We start from the raw sequence: 19127 nt of genomic DNA, 5'->3' as shown, positions 1-19127 counted from the left end.
TTATAACTTCTTCAAGGCATCTTTGATTTCCTTGTTCCTCAGCCTGTAAATCAAGGGATTCAACATGGGAATAACCACAGTGTAAAAAACTGATACAAATCTGTCAAAGCTGGAGGAACCGCCGGAGCTGGAACTCAAATAGACAAACATGCCTGAGGTATAGAAGAGGGACACTGCTGTCAGATGAGAAGCACAGGTGTTGAAAGCCTTGGACCTGCCTTTAGCTGACGTGATCTTCATGATGGAAATGACAATATAACCATAGGATATAATGATAATGAGGACATTTATTATTCCAAAGATCATTGTTAATATAGCAATCAAGAGTTGTACAAAGAAAGCATCACTGCAGGACAAGACTAACAGTTGGGGCATGTCACAGAAGAAGTGGTTGATGACGTTAGGCCCACAGAAGTGAAGTTGAAATATGGCACACAACAGGAATACAGAAGCAGAGACTCCAGCCACATAGGACCCCAGCACCATCTGAATACAGAGAGTGGGTGACATGACTGATGAATAGAGAAGAGGATTACAAATGGCGGCATATCGGTCATAAGCCATGGTGGTCATGAGACAAGACTCACTCAGTCCCATAAGTGAAAAGACAAAGTACTGAACAGCACAACCCACAAAGCTGATAGTCTGCTGCTCTTGGAAAAAGTTGGAGAGCATCTTGGGGGCTGTGGAGGTCACATAGCAGATATCCATGAAGGACAGGTTACTGAGGAAGAAGTACATGGGTGTGTAGAGGTGAGAGTCCATCCTTATTAAGATGATGAGGCCCAAGTTCCAAGTCGGAGTCATCATGTAGATCAGCAGGAATACAACAAAGAGCACTGCTAGGATTCTGGGGAAATCAGAGAATCCCAAAAGGATGAAATAACTGACCTCTGTAATATTTTCTCCCTCAATGATTGGCTTGCTGTTTCTAAAATCAGAAAAGAGAGAAGAGAATGGATTGCTGAGTCGGGTGAAATGACGGCATTATATTTCTCATATGTGCCATTTTTCCTCCACTGAGTACTGGGAAGAAGCAATGACTCACTGTCCTGATGAGAAAACCCCAGCTTTTCATCTTAAGTTGTCAAGAAGTGCCTTTTAGAAAGTGCTTCAGGGGGTGCCTGGGTGGCTCAGTCGGTTAAGCCTCCGGCTTCGGCTCAGGTCAGATCTCACGTTCGTGGGTTTGAGCCCCGGGTCAGGCTCTGTGCTGACCGCTAGCTCAGAGCCTGGAGCCTGCTTCCGGTTCTGTGTCTCCCTCTCTCTCTGACCCTCCCCCTCTCATACTCTGTCTCTCTCTGTATCAAAAATAAATAAAACAATAAATGCTTTAAAAAAATTTAGAAAGTGCTTCAGGTTCTCAATTATTCCATGAGGTCTCATGAAAATTAAAAGAGATATTTAAAAATTGACTGACGAGGTGCCTGGGTGGCTCAGTCGGTTAAGCGTCCGGCTTCGGCTCAGGTCATGATCTCACGGTCCGTGGGTTTGAGCCCCGCCTCAGGCTCTGTGCTGACAGCTAGCTCAGAGCCTGGAGCCTGCTTCAGATTCTATATCTCCCTCTCTCACTGACCCTCCCCTGCTTGCACTGTCTCTCTCTATCTCTCAAAAATAAATAAAAAAACATTTAAAAAATTTTTAATTGACTGACCACTTTTTTTATTTAATATTTTTTAACATTTATTTATTTTTGAGAGACAGAGAGCACAAGTGAAGGAGGGACAGAAAGAGGGAGACAGAGAATCCAAAGCAGGCTCCAGGCTTTGAGCTGTCAGCACAGAGCCCAACACGGGGCTTGAACTTACAAACCATAAGATTATGACCTGAGCTGAAGTCAGACACTTAACCCACTGAGCCACCCAGGTGCCCCTAACTGACCACTTTAAAAAAATAAATAGAAATCCTAGGGTTCTGGGGTGCCTGGATGGCTCAGTCAGGTAAGCCTCCAACTTCTGCTCAGGTCATGATCTCATGTTCATGGGTTCGAGCCAACGTCAGGCTCTGTGCTGACAGCTCAGAGCCTGGAGCCTGCTTTGGATTCTGTGTCTCCCTCTCTCTCTGACCCTCCCCCTCTCATGCTCTGCCCCTCTCTGTATCTAAAATAAATAAAACATTAAAAAAATTTTAATCCTATGGTTCTTATATATAATGTTAAGAACCATTGATTAAAATAATAGGGTTTTAAAAGACCTCTGATAGTTAAAGATATAATTGCTACATAAGTGGCATGATTGCAGAATCCATTTGAAATAGCTCTTCTCCCCCAGATGATCATCTAGATAGGTTTCTTAAATTTCTTATCTCACCCATAAGAAAAATTACCCTTTTCATAATAACTTCTCGAACTTTTAAACAAATATATTTCAAAAAACATTTCCAAAATTGCTGACAAGTTACAGCATCATATGTAATTCTGATAACATTCTCTTGGGGTTATGGAATAAGTCTTCTTAGGGAAGCTTTCACTATTCCATACAGAGGCTAGCAGAATTCACTACTGCCCTCAACTCTCGTCTCAATTTTAGAATATTTTGTTTCTTAGGAAACAGCATAGCACTGTGGTTCAGATTTTGGTATTTTAGTTCTGAACAACACCATCAAGATAGCACCATGGTTGGTTCCTGACATCAGCCCCTCTCCCCAGATCAACTAGCAATAGAATAACTACTGATAGGAAAGACAAATGTCGTGAAAATCCTAGATCATGGGAATGAGGCAGAAACTTACCTTGGGCTACAGAGACCACATAGAAGGGTAGAGGTCAGCCACCCTTTGATTGTACTGCCACTCTCCCATTCTGGCACAGTGCCACACCAACAGGTCCCTTTTACCTGTGATTTCCCCAGTGGGGGGCCCGGGGCGGGAGAGATTCCAAGGTGGTTATCCAGCTCCCTCAGCGTTGTGGGTCACTTCTTGAGATGTCCAATCTGGTCTCGCCTCCAGGGGATCGCAGAGGAATCTGTGGGGTTTGATCACTGGGAATCAGATTGTGATGGAGAAGAAGGCAGGACTTAGAGCAGTCAGTGCTCCGATCCTGGCAGACTCAGTCCCTATTTGCACTGACACTTGGGTAAAAACCCCCACAAGAGGTTTTGCCCATCTGCAGAGCCCAGATGGTGACCCTATCTGACCACTGGCTAATTTGGTAGGCAGTTCCGCCTGATCTAGGATCTGAAATGGCACGCTTTCTGGCCTTGAAGCCCTGTTCTGCCACTCTGCACAGGCAGGAAACTAATTCATAAACCCATCCACTGGCCCATCAGGCCCAGCCCAACCAGGAAACCTGGCCAGACCACCTAGCAAGGAGCATAGTCCAGCAGATAGCAAGGCTGCCCCCTGCAGAGCCAGGACAGTGGCCTCATTTGTCCAGGAAACTCAGCACACAGTTTGGCCTGATTCATAACCTCAAATAATGAGCCTTGACCTTAGAGCCTGTCTCTACCCTGTCCAGGCAAAAAAGCCAATTCATAGCCCCACCTACTGCTGAGCATATATCCCCCAGTACCATCCAACCAGGAAGCCTGACCAGAGCTCCTGCGAAGCTGCCAAATCCAGGAACACTCTAGCAGGGTGTTCAGTGAGTGGCTTTATACACTTAGGTGTGGCCCAGAAACAGAACTATGCATACACAGTCAACTAATATTTGATAAGAAAGCTTTAAATACTTAATGGAGAAAAGACAGTCTCTTGCTGTTGGCAAAAATGGATACTCATATGCAAAAGAGGGGCACATGGGTGGCTCAGTCAGCTGAGCTTCCAACTCTTGAGATTGGCTCAGGTCATAATCCCAGGGTCATGAGATACAGCTCCATGTCAGGCTCTGTGCTGAGTGTAGAGCCTGCTTATGATTCTCTCTCTCTCTCTCTCTCTTTCTCTCTCTTTCCCTTTCTCTTTCTTTCTCTCTCCTCCGCAACTCTCCCCCACTCACGTACTCTTTTCCTCTATCAAAAAGCCAAACAAACAAAACTTGTCTCATATGCAAAAGAAGAAAACTAGACCTAAATCTTACACTACTCAAAAAATCAACTCAAAATGAATTAAGGACCAAAATGTAAGACCTATAACCGTAAAACCTATAGAAGAAAACAGGGGGAAAACTTCTTGACACGGCGTGGCAGTGATTTTTTTTGGATATCACACTTAAAGTACAAGCAAAAAAACTAAAAATAAACAAGTGGGATTATATCAAACTAAAAAGCTTCTGCACAACAAAAGAAATGATAAGCAAAATGAAAAAGTAACCTGTGGAGCAGGAGAAAATATTTTCAAACTGCATTCTGTTAAGAGGTTAATATACAAAATATAAAACAAACTCATACAACTTAATAGCAAGAAAATATATGGTCCAGTTAAAAATTAGGTCCAGGACCTGAATAGATGTTCTTCCAAGAGGACATCCAACGACCAAAAGGTACATGAAAAGGTGTTTTCTACATCACAAATCACCAGGGGAAAGCAATGAGATTATCAACTCACATCTGTCAGAATGGGTTGGAGAGAACAAATATTGGTGAAGATGTGGAGAATAGAGGTGTGCACTTGTGTAAAAATGTAAATTGGTAGAGTCACTATGGAAAATAGTATGGCGATCCTAAAAAAAATAAAAATACAACTACATACGATCCAGCAATTCTACATCTGGGTATAAATCCACAGGAAACAAAATTAGTGTACTGAAGAAATATTTGTACCGCCATGTTCATTATAGCATTAGTTACAATAACCAAGACATTGAAATAACCTAAATGTCCATTAAGAGACACATGGTTAGGGGCATTTGGGTGACGCAGTCAAGCGTACAACTCTTTCTTTATTTCAGCCTCAGGTCATGATCTCAGGGTTGTGAGATCAAGCCCCATGACAGGCTCTGTGTTCAGCATGGAGCCTGCTTATTATTCTCTCTCTCCCTCTCTCTCTGCCTCTTTCCTGCTTACATGTGTGTACTCCCTCCTCTCTCTCTGAAAAAAAAAATTCTTTAAAAAAGCAAATGGATAAAGAAATCATGATTGATATATAAAATGTTACATTATTATATATATGTTAAGAATCAACATTATATATATATATATATATATATATATATATATTATTCACATATGAAAAAGAAGAAAATCTTGGCATCCGTGACAACCTGCATGGTCCATGAGAACACTATGCTAAGACAAAAATATAATATGATCTAACTATATGTGAATTCTAAAAATACTAAACTTACTGAAACAAAGATCTGATTTGTAGTTGCCAGAGGCAGTGGGTAGGGGATGGGAGAATTGGGTGAAGGCAGTCAGAAGGTACACACGTCTAGTTATAAGATAAATAAATTTGGGGAATGTACTAGGCAACATTATGACCATAGTTAACAATACTATATTGTGTATTTGAAAGTTGCTAAGAGAGTAAATCTCAAAAGTTCACATCACAAGGAAGATGCAACTGTAACTATGCAAAGTGATGAATGCTAACTAGTCTTCTGTGGTAATCATTTTGTAATGTATACATATATCAAATCGTTGTGTTATACCCCTCAAATTTATACAACATTATATGTCAATTATATTTCAATAAAATGAAAAAGTTCTCATTCTGATACCACCTCACTCTGAACTTGTCCCAGTCAGTGGTTTAAACCACTAGATATTACTTACTCATAGCAAAGTGAGGACAAGAATCCCTGAAGTGTAAGGTTAATGGAAGAGTTATCTGAGGAAATTCATGTACATGTTCAAAAGGCAATCCAGTACACATTAATCGTCCAGTAGGTGTTGCTATTACTATCACTGATTGCTCAATATAACCCTGCAGGACAGCTCTGCTTGTGGATAAGCATGCCTCGGAAACTAGACTTTTATGGGTTAATTTGGGGAAATACCTGAGGCGACAACAGCCCTCTAGATCTGCAGACATCCCTGCCTCTAGGTGATACAGATTCAGACCTTCTATGGACAGCAGTCAAAGTGCCTGGGGCCATGGTAAACTATTTAGATTTCTGGACTTGAACCATGTAAATTATTTTCTATTTAGTTTTCTTGAGTTCAGTAAGAAGTTGCTGTGGGTGAGGTCAAAGAGGTTGCTGTCTATTTTCTCCTCTAGGATTTTGATGGTTTCCTGTCTCACATTTAGGTCTTTCGTGCATTTTCAAAGTTTGTGTAGGGTGTAAGATTGTAGTCCAGTCTTCTGCATATTGCTGTCCAGTTTTCCCAACACCATTTGTTGAAGAGACTGTCTTTTTTCCACTAAATATTCTTTCTTGCTTTGTCAAAAAAGAGTTGACCATACATTTGCGGGTCCATTTCTGGGTTCTCTATTCTGTTCCATTGATCTATGTACCACACTGCCTTGATGGTAACAGCTTTGCAATACAGCTTGAAGTCCAGAACTGTGATGCTTCTTGCTTTTCTTTTCTTTTTCAACTTTGGCTATTTGGGGTCTTTTGTGGTTCCATACAAATTTTAGAAAAATTTTTAATGAAAAATGCTGGTGTTGTTTTGATAGGAATTGCAAGAATGGGTAGATTGCTTTGGTTAGTATAGACATTTTAACAATATTTGTTCTTCCAATCCCTAAGTATAAAATGTTTTTCCATTTCAAATAGAATTCACAACCCGCATTAATCTATGATGGGTCTTGATGTCAAAAACAGGTCAAAGCATATATTTCAGTTACCAAATATTACAAAGTTATATTTAATATGTTTGGTTGATACAGTCAGCATGATAGACTCACTAACAGATTTGTAATAGATACCACCTATTGGCTGTACTACAGACCCAAACTGTCCTTCCTTGAGATGAAACAGTAAATTAGGAATAGCCAAAAATTTAGATAAAAAATAATAATTAGAAAGAACTTGAACTTTCTGATATTAAATATCATAAACATGGATAACTCATTATTCTTGTAAAAATAGATGTGTCAGAGAACAAATACATATTTAAGAAAAAACTTTTTAAATGGTTTTTTTTTAAATTTATTATTGAAAGACAGAGAGAGACAGTGCGAGCAGGGTATGGTCAGAGAGAGAGGCAGATACAGAATCTGAAGTAGGCTCCAGGCTTTGAGCTAGTGGTCATCATAGAGCCCGACATGGGGCTCGAACCCACGAACTGTGAGATCATGACCTGAGCCAAAGCCAGATGCTTAACCGACTGAGCCACCCAGGTGCCCCAAGAATAAATTTAAATATTGGTGAGAATTTAACAGCTGACAAATTAGTATTTTAAATTGACAGAGAAAGGATAAAGTCTACCATAAATGGTCTATGAGGCCATTAGAGGAATAAATAGATTTGCATTTATATAATTTTGAGATGGGAAATAAATTTCTGAAATATAACACCAAAACAGAAACTGAAAAAAATATATATGTCTAGAACTTGTTCAGAGCTGAAAAACCCATTATGTGAAATACTTTTCAAATACAATTGATAAAGTGAGAAAAACAGGCAGAAAATACAAAAAGACAATGTGATATGTTTTAATATAAAAGATATTAATCCCTTAGGGATGGACACTCACATATACTGCTGATGAGTATGGACAAACAGTTCTACCTGTCTGGAGAGAAAAAAATGCTTTATATAATTTCTCTCTCTGTCTCACAACACACACACAGACTCATACATGAGCCAATTACAAATGCCAAAAGTGATAACTGTTATGATTTTGATTTCCTTCTTTAAATATCTCTGTATTTGATCAATTTTCCACAACTCCTGTATTTATAAGAAACAAATTATTAAGATACATACATCCTTAATCATATGCACAGACCGAGAAACAAAGGGAGGGGGAAGGGAAAGTGATGGAGAGAGAGAGATGACAGAGAAAACAGACTTTCAGATTTTTACCTATGACTGTATCACCCTTACTAACCTCTCTGTGCCTCAGTTGCCTCATCTATAAATGGGGCTAATAATACTTACTACCTCATATGACTGCTGCAAGGACTGAATGACAAAAGGCTTCAAACAGTAAGCACTCAATAAATGTTAGCAAATTATCATCTCCATTATCATTCCTCTCAGTGAAAGAAAAATAAGGCAAATGACTACTGAAAGGTCAAGGAGATTTTCACATAATTACTTTCTAAATTAGATGGTCTCTGAGCCTAGACTCAAGAATATTGTCAATCAGTTACTATAGTTGTTTCTCTCTCGTATTGTGCTGTTACCTCCCAGTCAGCTGTAATCTCCCAATGCCACATTTTGTGTTCTACCACCACCAAGCACTCTTGAGCTGACAAATCTATGTATAGTACATGGTCCAGTGGAGATATTTCACTATTTAGTGACAAGCATCTTGTAGCCTAATGTTTGTGTAACTGAATAAATACATGTTGAACAAATGGTTCTTTCACCCACTTTTGGATGTAAAACTAAAACTGTCTTATGTCATTTCAACCATGGTTTTAGGAACTTGGAAATCTTTCTGTTTACTCTTAAAGTGTTGCCAGTACAATTTCTTCGTTATTTTATCCACGATGAGTTAGAGTCAATGAAAATGTTTTGCAATATTAACTCCTGTGCACAGCACCCCTCAATAACATTCTAATGGATCAATTCTGTGAAAATAAGTCAATCTCCTATTCAATCACTTGCAGTAAAACTCTTCACTTTCTTACTACATTGTGTTAACAAAGGCAATCAGAGTTAAAAGTATTTTGTGTAACTCATCATTCCCCAAAAAGATAAGGAATTGTGGATTGTTTACTAATTCATGATAAAATACATCTGGTTAAACTTCTGTAAACCATAAGAAAAGGGAAAAATTCTGAATATATTCACTCTCTTTGGTTAAGTTTTTGCATGTGTTCACCATCTTCAAGATAAGTAAAAGGCGACTGATTTAGATATTAACTAGGCCATTTACTATGTACATCTAGTTAATCAAAACCTTTCATATTCTGATAACTAAGGACATGGCCAGTTTATAAGGTTGTGCAGTCTACAAAATCAGGTTAAGAAAATTGAAGATGTTGCTGAATAAAGAACAAGTTTTAAAAAAAGGTTAAAAGGGACAGACTTACAACTACCTATGCTTGGAGTGGGACATCTCTGATATCTGTGTTACCCACGCTAGTGCCTCCAGACCCCCAGGGTCTCCAAAGAACACCATGGAAATCTATTTGAAGTATTTCAACAAGCCAATGGAATTGTATTTGAGTACTCTGTCATTATCATTATTTGGTGAGCTGCTAGCCTTTTCCTACTTAGAACATATGAATCAGTTATTTATATAAATAGAAATTAAATTAGTATCTTCTTAAAAACAGAATCCTCAAGGAAATAATTACATTAAAAGGGTCTTTGGTTTAGGTAAAATTGGGAAACCTACACAAGAATGTGTGATCTTAGAAAATTCCCCTCGAGTTTTGATTTTTTACTTTGCTTTTCTGTTTGGAGTGTCATTGTAACTACTGTATTGTAAATGATGGAAAATAATTGCATATGTTAAAAAAATAAATTGTGTTATATTCATAAATAAATAAATAAATAAATAAGAAAATTCCCCTGGAAAGGGGAAGGGGGATGATGCACATGGAGGAGGGCATTTGTGGGGAAGAGCACTGGGTATTATATGGAAACCAAGTTGACAAGAAACTATTAAAAAAAGAAAAGAAAAGAAAATTCCCCTGAAAGTCAGTAAATTGTTATTTTTAATTAATTTTTATTTTTTCGTAAATTCATAGCTTATTTTTAACTCTAAACAATGTTAGGCTTTATAAACACTGTCTCATTAGATTCTAAATTATCTTATTGCCCCTCATTTTACAGGTGAAAAAACCAGAAGGTAACAATTTCAGCTCAGATCATGATATCACAGTTTCAAGCCCCACATCTGGCCTTTGGCTGTCAGCACAGAGCCCCCTTCACATCCTCTCTGCCCCTCCCCCACTTGCTCCACGTGTGCTCTCTCTCTCTCTCTAAAATAAATAAACATTTAAAAAACTTTTTAAAAAATCACATTCTTAAGAAATTGCAGAACTTGAAATCAACATTCATCTCTCACCCCTGAATAATCCTTGATACTTTATAGTAGATATTAATCTTTTTAATGAAGTTCAGAGACATTGGCTAGGAGAAAGAGAACCAAAAAAGAGCCCACAGTGGAGGGTGTGGGACTGAGGGAGAGAGGAGAAGTGAAAAATGGGAAGGACTGAGGACCATAAACTTTTCTCTAGAATCACATGGCTATTAAGATAGCACAGAATCCACTGTTCTCACTAAATCTTGCCCTCTCACCTTGACTCAGAATTCCTAGGAATTCTCTTGCCAAAGGTTAAAACTGCTTATTTCTTTTCCAAAGGAATTTTCCAGCTGGGTCCTATCACTCTCCAAGAGGGAAGCCTTTGGCCATGAAATTGGCTGTCCACTCAGAGCAAGAGATATGCCCACAACTGGAGATCCTCTTAAATGTGTTATTAAGGGCAAAGGTAACAAAAGAAAAGACAATTAGAGGGAGAAAAACCCCCAGGTAACAGCTCTCTGGAGTCATGATTGTTGTGGAGATTTGTCCCTGCTAATTTTAAAAGTAGCTATAATTTATATGTTCAGATTTGGAGTTCTTTCCAACATGTTATGCTGCATCACTAATCCTTCAATAAAAGTATCTACTTAAGATCATTTCCACAAACACTTTCGCTTGTTTGCTTCTAGGTTTTCAGAAATAAAACTCCTCTACCCTGCCAGTTACAAGGGGTGCAGAGATGTTCTAGACAAGGTCCTGAACCGGGTTTGATCTCCTTCAGCTATTCTTACCTCCAGGGAGAAAGGGATGGGTGGGCAATAAGTTAACTATTTAATTCTCACTGATGGGTTAGTAGTTACATATTTCCCCTGATAAGGACTGTGATAACTTTATCCTTGAAACTGAATGGAGTTTTAGGATACTTTTTAAAGATATAAAACCAAAAGCATAGAATGTGGGCTCCAGGGCCAAGTAATGAAGGCCATGTTATTGGTCAATAAGAACCACATATATTTCATAAATCACACTTCGGGAGATTCAAATGAATTGTTGCTGTACTGGGAAGAATGTGGCAGACCTCTATGTGCCCAAAAGTTCTATCTGTAATGTCTGCAATATAACTTCTCACCTGCAATCTTTATATGGTAACAGAAAAACAAGTAAAATCTATGTGATGTATCTATGTGAAATGTATAAGTACAAATGAAATATGTATGAAATTAGTCCATAAACTCTTGTATGGAAAAAAAAATCTTTTTAAACTTTTTTGAAGTCCTTGTATTTGGATTCTGAGTGTTCATGGAACTCCCAAGTCTGGTGGCTCTTCTGCTCCTATTCAACTTAAGGTCCTGGAATCCCAAGGGGTTCAGATCAAGGACCCAGTTCGTGCACCCTAAACACACCACAATAGCCATCACTTCTGAGGTCTTGCATAGTCTCTGGGAAAGTACCAAGCAGCATGCTCCAGGCCTGCGTATGCCAAGAAATTGATGACATGACAGAAGTTTCAGGTGTGCATTGTAATCAACATCTCTACACACTACATAATGATCATCACCAAAAGACTAGTTACCAGTCATCTCCACACAGTTGACCAACTTCACCATTTTCCCACTTCCCAACCTCCTTCCTCTCTGGGAATCATCAGTTTTTCTCATGAGTTCGTTTTCGTATTGTTATGCTTGTTTTGCTTTTGTCTTTAGATTTCAAATGTGAGTGAAATCCTATGATAACTGTCTTTCTCCATGTGACTTCTTTCACATAACTTAATATCTCCAAGGTTAAAATAAAAGCAACAATGAACTATGGTGGCATCATCAAGATAAAAAAAAACTCCTGTCTGGTGAAGGAAACAATCAACAAAACTAAAACACAACCAAAAGAATGCGAGAAGATATTTGCAAATGACATCAGATAAACAGTATCCCAAATATATAAAGAACTTACCAAATTCAACACCCAAAAACAGATAATACATGAATAAATGGGCAGAAGACACAAATAGACACTTTCCCAAAGGAGATATCCAGATGGCTAACAGACACATGAACAGATGCTCAACATCACCAATCTTCAAGGGAAATACAAACCAAAACCACAATGAGATACTGCCATATCTGCCATAATGGCTAAAACTAACAATTCAGGCAACAACAGATGCTGGCAACAATGCAGAGTAGGAAACCCTCTTACACTGTTGGTAGGATAGCAAACAGGGGCAGCCATTCTGGAAAACAGTGTGGAGGTTCTTCGGAAAATTAAAAAGAGAACTACCCTACAATTCTGCAATTGCACTACTAGGTATTTATCCAAAACATTCAAAAATGCTGATTTGAAGGGGCACATGCACCCCAATGTTTATAGCAGCACTATCGACAATAACCAAATTATGGAAAGAGTCCAAATATCCATCAACTGATGAATGGATAAAGATGTGGTATATATATATGCAATGTAACACTAGTTGGCAATGAAAAAAAATGAAATCTTGTGTTTTGAAAAAACATGGATAAAACTACAGTGTATTATGCTAAGTGAAATAAGTTGGTCAGAGAAAGATAACATAATTTCAATCATATGTGGACTTTGAGAAAACATATAGACATAGGGTAAGGGAAGAAAAAATAAGATAAAAACAGAGAGGGAGGCATAGTATAAGAGACACCTGGGTGTCTCAGTTGGTTAAGCATCTGATTTTGGCTCAGGTCATGATCTTATGGTTCATGAGTTCAAGCCCCACATTGGGATCTATGCTGACAGCTGAGCCCAGCGCCTACTTACGATTCTGTGTCTTTCTGTCTCTCTTGCCCTCTCTCTGCCCCTCCACTCCCTCTCTCTCTCTCTTTCTCTCTCTCTCAAAAATAAACAAACATTAAAATTTTTTTTAAATGTCACAGGTTTTGGGGCACCTGGGTGGCTCATTTGGGTAAGTCTGACTCTTTGTTTTGGCTCAGGTCACAATCTCATGGTTCATGGGCTTGAGCTCCGCCTCAGGTCTGCACTGACAATGTGGTACCTGCTTGGGATTCTATCTCTTCCTCTCACTCTGCCCCTCCCCTGCTCACATGCATGTGCTCTTTCTCTCTCTTTCCCTCTCTCTCTCAATAAATAAATACTTAGGGCACCTGGATGGCTCAGTTGGTTAAGCATCTGACTTCAGCTCAGGTCATGATCTCTCAATTGGAGCCCTACATAGGGTTCTGTGATGACAGCTCAGAGCCTGGAGCCTGCTTCAGATTCTGTGACTCCCCCTCTCTCTGCCTCTCCCATGTTCATGCTCTGTCTCTCTGTCTCAATAATAAACATTAACATTTTTTAAGAAGATAAATAAACATTTTAAAAATACTAATAAATAATACCAAAAAAAGAAATGTCACAGAATGCTGATTTTTTTCCTATAACTTTACTAAATTTGTTATTAGTTCTAATAGTGTTTTCATAAAGTCTTCAGGGTTCTCTATTATATAATCATGTCATCTACAAAGAGAAACAGTTTTACATCATCTTTTTCTACTTGAATGCATTTCATTTCTTTTTCTTGCCTAATCACTCTGGCTAGAATTTCTAGTACTACATAGAATAAAAGTGGTGAGAGGGGCATCTTTGTCCTATTCATGATTAAGAGGAAAAGCATTGAGATTTTTACCACTGAGTATAATGTTAGCTGTGAGATTATGTTACATGGCCTTATTATGTTCAGGTACATTCCATCTATACCCAGTTTGTTGAAAGATTTTTTTTTAATCATGTCTGGATGTTGAACTTTCTCAGATGCTTTTTCTTCATCTATTGGCATGGGCACATTTTTACTCTTCATTTTATGAATATGTTATATGACATTGATTTGTGGATGTTGAACATCCTTGCATAACTGAAATAAATAAATTCCATTTGATTATGGTATATAATCCTTTTAATGTATTCTTGACCTCAGTGTGCAATATTTTTTTGAGGATTTTGCATCTATGTTCATTAGGCATACTGGGCTGTAATTTTCTTTTCTTTTGGTGTCCTCTGTTTTTGGCATTAGGGTAATGCTGCTCTTATAAAGTGAGTTTAGAAGTGTTCCTTCAATTTGTACGTTTTGAAGGAGTTTGAGAATGATTGAAACTTAATTCTTCCTTAAATATTTGGTAAAATTCACCAGTGAAGCCATCTGGTTCTGGGCTTTTGTTTCTTGGGAGGCTGTTTTGTTTGTTTGTTTTTTTCACGTGACTTCAAGTTTTTATTTAAATTATAATTAGGTAACATGCATGATAAAATTGGCTTCAGGTGTAAAACTTAATGATTCATCACTTAGATAATACATCCAGTGCTCACCACAACAACTGCACTCCTTAATGCCCATCACCCATTTAGCCCATCCCCCCACCCACCGCCCATTCCCAAACCTTCAGAGAACAAACTGAGGGTTGCTGCAGGGCAGGTGCATGAGGACATGGACTAAATGGGTGATGGACATTAAGGAGGGCACGTTTCAGGATGAACATTAGATGTCTTATATAAGAGATGAATCACTGGGTTCTACTACTGAAGCTAAGACTACACTGTATGTTAACTTGAATTTAAATTTAAAGAATAATAAAAGCAAAAAAAAAGTCTCTTATGATTTGCTTCCCTTTCTCTTTCATTCCCCCTCCCCTATGTTCATCAGTTTTGTTTTTTAAATTCCACATATGACTGAAATCATATGGTATTTGTCTTGACTGACTTATTCTTAGCATAATACACTCTAGCTCCATCCACATTGTTGCAAATGGCACGATTTCATTGTTTTTGATCAGAATAATATTCTATTTTATATATATACCACCTCTTCTTTATCCATTCATCAGTCAGTGGACATTTGGACTTTCTTTATAGTTTGGCTAATGTTGATAATGCTACTATAAACACTGATGTGCAGGTACCCCCTTGAATCTGTATTATTGTATACTTTGGGTAAATACCTAGTACAATTGCTGGATTGTAGGGTAGTTGTATTTTTAGTTTTTTTTAAGGAACCTCCATACTGTTCTCCAGAGTGGCTGCACTGGTTTGCATTCCCACCAACAATGGATGTTCAATATTCTCAAATCAATCCATGGATGAGGATTCCTCTTTCTTTGCATCCTTGTCAACATCTATAGTTTCCTGTGTTGCTAATTTTAGCCATTATGACAGGTGTGAGCTGGTGTCTCATTGTGGTTTTGATTTGTATTTCCCTGATGATGAGCAACGTTGAGCATCTTTTGATGTGTCTGTTAGGCATCTGGATATCTTCTTTGGAAAAATGTCTATTCAGGTCTTCTATCCATTTCTCAACTGGATTAATTGGCTTGGGGTGTTGAGTTTGATAAGTTCTTTATAGATTTTGGATACTAATTCTTTATCTGATATGTCATTTGCAGATATCTTCTCCCATTGCATAGGTGGTCTTTTAGTCCTGTTGATTGTTTTTTCCACTATGCAGGAGCTTTTTTTCTTAATGAAATCAAGGTAACGTTAGCCTTGTAGAAGAGTCTGGAAGTTTCCCCTCTATTTCTATTTTCTTTCTTTCTTTTTTGGTTTTGAAACAGTTCAAGAGGAATAAGTATTAACTCTTCTTTAAATGTCTGGTAGAATTCCCCTGGAAGCTATCTTGTGTTTGTTGAGAGATTTTTGTTTACTGATTCAATTTCCTTCCTGGTTATGGGTCTGTTAAAATTCTCTATTTCTTTCTATTTCAGTTTTGGTACTGTATGTTTCTAGAAATTTATCCATTTCTTCCAGATGGTCTAGTATGTTGGCATATAATTTTCATAGTATTTTCTTGCAATTGTTTATATTTCTGTGGTGTTGGTTATAATCTCTCATCTTTCATTCATGATTTTATTTATTTGGGTCCTTTCTCTTTTTCATAAGTCTAGCTAATGGGTTATCAATTTTATTAATTCTTTCAAAGAACCAGCTCTTAGTTTCATTGGTCTCTTCTGTTTGTGTGTGTTTATGTCATTTATTTTTGCTCAACTCTTTATTATCTCCCTTCTGCTTGCTTTAGGCTTTATTTGCTATTCCTTTTTTAGCTCCTTTATGTGTATTTGTGTAGATTGTGTATTTGAGACTTCTCTTGCTTTTTAGAAAAAAATTTTTAATGTTTATTAATTTTAAGAGAGACAAAGCATGAGCAGGGGAGGGGTGTAGAGAGAGGGAGACACAGAATCTAAAGCAGGCTCCAGGCTTTGAGCTGTCAGCACAGAGCCTGATGCGGGGCTCGAACTCACCAATCATGAGATTATCACCTAAACCAAAGTCGGACACAAGCGACTGAGCCACCCAGGTGTCCCTGAGACTTTTAATGCTTTGTGATGCAGACCTGTATTGCTATGCTTCCCTCTTATGACTGCCTTTGCTGCTTCAGTTGGGGAATTTTTATTACTGACTCAATCTCCCTGCTAGTAATTGGTATATTCATATTTTCTATTTCTTCATGGCTCAGTCTTGGTAGTTCATATGTTTATAGGGATTTGTCCATTGCTTCTAGGTTGTCCAAGTTTTTGACTTGTAATTATTTATGGTAGTCTCTTATAACCTATGAATACTTCTATAGTAACAATTGCCACATCTCCTCTTTCAGTTCTAATTTTATTTATGTCATTCTTCTCGTTCTTGGTGAGGCTAGCTAAAAGATTCGTCTGTTTTGTTTATTAAATTTAAAAAACAGCCCTTAGTTTCACTAATCTTTTCTATTGCCTTTGTAGTCTCTTTTTCATTTATTTCCACTTTGATTTTTGTTATTTTCTTCCTTCTACTAACTTGGGACTTAGCTTATTCTTCTTTTACTAGTTCCTTGAATTGTAAAGTTAGATTGTTTAAACTGTACTTCTTTCTAAATGCAAGATTCATTGCTATATACTTCCCTTCTTAGAACTGCTTTTGTATTTTCATGCTTTCTTGTTACTAATTAGTAACCTTTTGTTTCTCCTGAAGAAGTCCTCTTTTAAATTTCCTGTAAGGCAATCTAGTGGTGATGAACTCTTCAAGTCTGCTTGTCTGGAAACGCTTATCTCCTTCAATTCTGAAGGACAATATATCCAGGTAAACTATTCTTAGTTTACAGGTTTTTTTCTTTCAGCACTTTGAATATATTGTGCCACACCCATAGGCCTGCAAAGTTTCTGCTGAAAATCTACTCATAATTTTACAAAGGTTTCTTTATACATAACTAGTGGTATTTCTTTTTTACTTCTTTCATCTCGTCTTTAATTTTGACATTTTATTTATAATATGTCTCAGTGTGCTTCTTTTTGAATTCATGTTATTTAGAATAATCTGAACTTCCTGGATCTGGATGTCTATTCCTTTTCTTAGGTTAGGGAATTTTGAGCCATTATTTCTTGAATAAGCTTTTGCCTCTTTCTCTCTCTTTATAATGCAAATATTAGACTACCTGATAGTGTTCTGTAAGTCTCTTAAGCTATCTTCACTCTTTCTCATTATTTATCCTAATGGTCCTCTGATTCAATGAATTCCACACCCTATCTTCGATTTCATTGATCCTTTTTTTCTTCCACTTCACCTAGTGTGCTGCTGACCTTTTCTACTGAATTTTTCAGTACACTTATTGTATTCTTCAGCTCTGTGATTTCTGCTTGGAAATTTCTTATATTTTCTATCTCTGTTAAAATTCTCACTTTGTTCATGCATTGTTCTGACCTTGGTGAGCATCTTTATGGCCAAAAAGTGATAAATCACTCACATTTGTTTCACTAAGATCTATTTCAGGGATCTAATCTCATGTTTTTACTTGAAACCTATTTCTTTGTTTCTTCATTTTCCTTGATTCTCTGTGTTGGTTTCTTGTGCATTAGATAAATAGCCACCTCTCCAAGTCTTGGGAGAGTAGTCTCCTATAGGTGATGAAACTTATTGTTCTGATGTGCCCTAGCTCATGATTGTTTCTCAAACCTTTGGGATTGTCCAAACAGCCTTCCTAATTCTTAGTGGCTCCCTGTAGTTGAGGGTGTGCCACACTTCTCAGTGTCTTAAAACAGAGGATCTCAGTCAACACCTAAATGCAGGGTGATTGGAAGTCAGATACTCAGAAAGTATTTTTAAAGTATGCATGTAGGTCTCTTTCAGGAGAATAGATCTTTCTATCTATGCCCTCTGTACTAAGCCCACTTGGGGGCAGGGAGGAGAGGCACAACCTATTAATAACTGTTTATTTGTTTGGTATAGTCCTGTGGGGATCCATAAATGCAAGTCCATTGGCCAATAGAGCCAGGCTATCAAGGTATGATGCCCAGGAACCACAAAATCCAGGGTTTCAGGCATGTGCACAATCTCTTTCCTAGGAGACACTGGTGACCTGCAGTGGGGCAGAGGGAGAGTGCAGAGATACTGCCAGCAGGCCTCCCTAGTCTCCAGAGATGACTATAGTACACCCATAGGTGTGTGTTAAATTAGAAGGTTCCTTGGGATATAGCATTTATAATATACATATAGACCTCATTCAGGAGAAGATGGAATTTGGTGTTTCTGACTGCTACCTCCATACTAAATCCCAGGTGATTATCAGTTCAGACTGTTTCTTTGTTATCATCTTCTGGATCTCATGGATGTAAGCCCAGTTGGCTTTTAGAGATGAGTGTTTGGGGAAGGAAGTCTTAAAAGTGAAGCTGCTACATATTGGGTCCAAATCTCACACCATTCAGGGAAAAGCTGGAAGTTGTGAGTTCCCTCCCAATATATGTGACTGTGTCGGGGAGTGGGACGGGGGCTATTGGCATGATTGTGTCTCTAACTCTCTCATTTGTTTTGATATGGAATTTTCCTTGTTTGCACAATGTGTAGAAGTCATTTTGTTAGTTTATCAATTCCTCTGACAGCCAATTGCTCTGTGTGGAGCTGTAGATTTGGCGTGTCCATCTGAGAAAGTAAGTTCAAGAGCCTCCTACGTTGTCATCCTATACTAGATCCAGCACCACATGGACAGGCCCAGGGAGGAGTTCTGCCCACTTGTGCAGTAGGTAACAGGCAAGTGATCTCAATGTGTGCTGTGGGGCTAATGGAACTAGCAAACCATCCCCAACACCTCTCAGCCATAGTCAGGGAAATCCTGGAGTGCTGGCCACGGACAAATGATATTTTGTACAAGTACAGCTTTCCTGAGGAAAGAGTTCAGCTCCCCGCTGAAGAAAA

The 19127-nt window shown here is 38.2% G+C and overlaps 1 protein-coding gene across 1 annotated transcript; it reads right to left on the bottom strand.

The window, feature by feature from the left end:
* LOC115272381 (olfactory receptor 5AN1-like) lies at positions 1-5904 on the bottom strand. The gene is made up of 2 exons (XM_029915465.1): positions 5870-5904; positions 1-931 (listed from the first exon to the last, which is right to left on the bottom strand). The coding sequence occupies exons 1-2, from the start codon at positions 5902-5904 to the stop codon at positions 1-3; spliced, it is 966 nt and encodes a 321-aa protein (XP_029771325.1).
* Between the last annotated feature and the right edge of the window lie 13223 nt (positions 5905-19127).

Source organism: Suricata suricatta, chromosome 11, assembly GCF_006229205.1.
Source record: "Suricata suricatta isolate VVHF042 chromosome 11, meerkat_22Aug2017_6uvM2_HiC, whole genome shotgun sequence".
In the NCBI taxonomy this organism is placed as follows: Eukaryota; Metazoa; Chordata; class Mammalia; order Carnivora; family Herpestidae; genus Suricata; species Suricata suricatta.
Note: the sequence above shows the minus strand (reverse complement) of the source record. Positions and strands in the feature narration are given on the sequence as shown.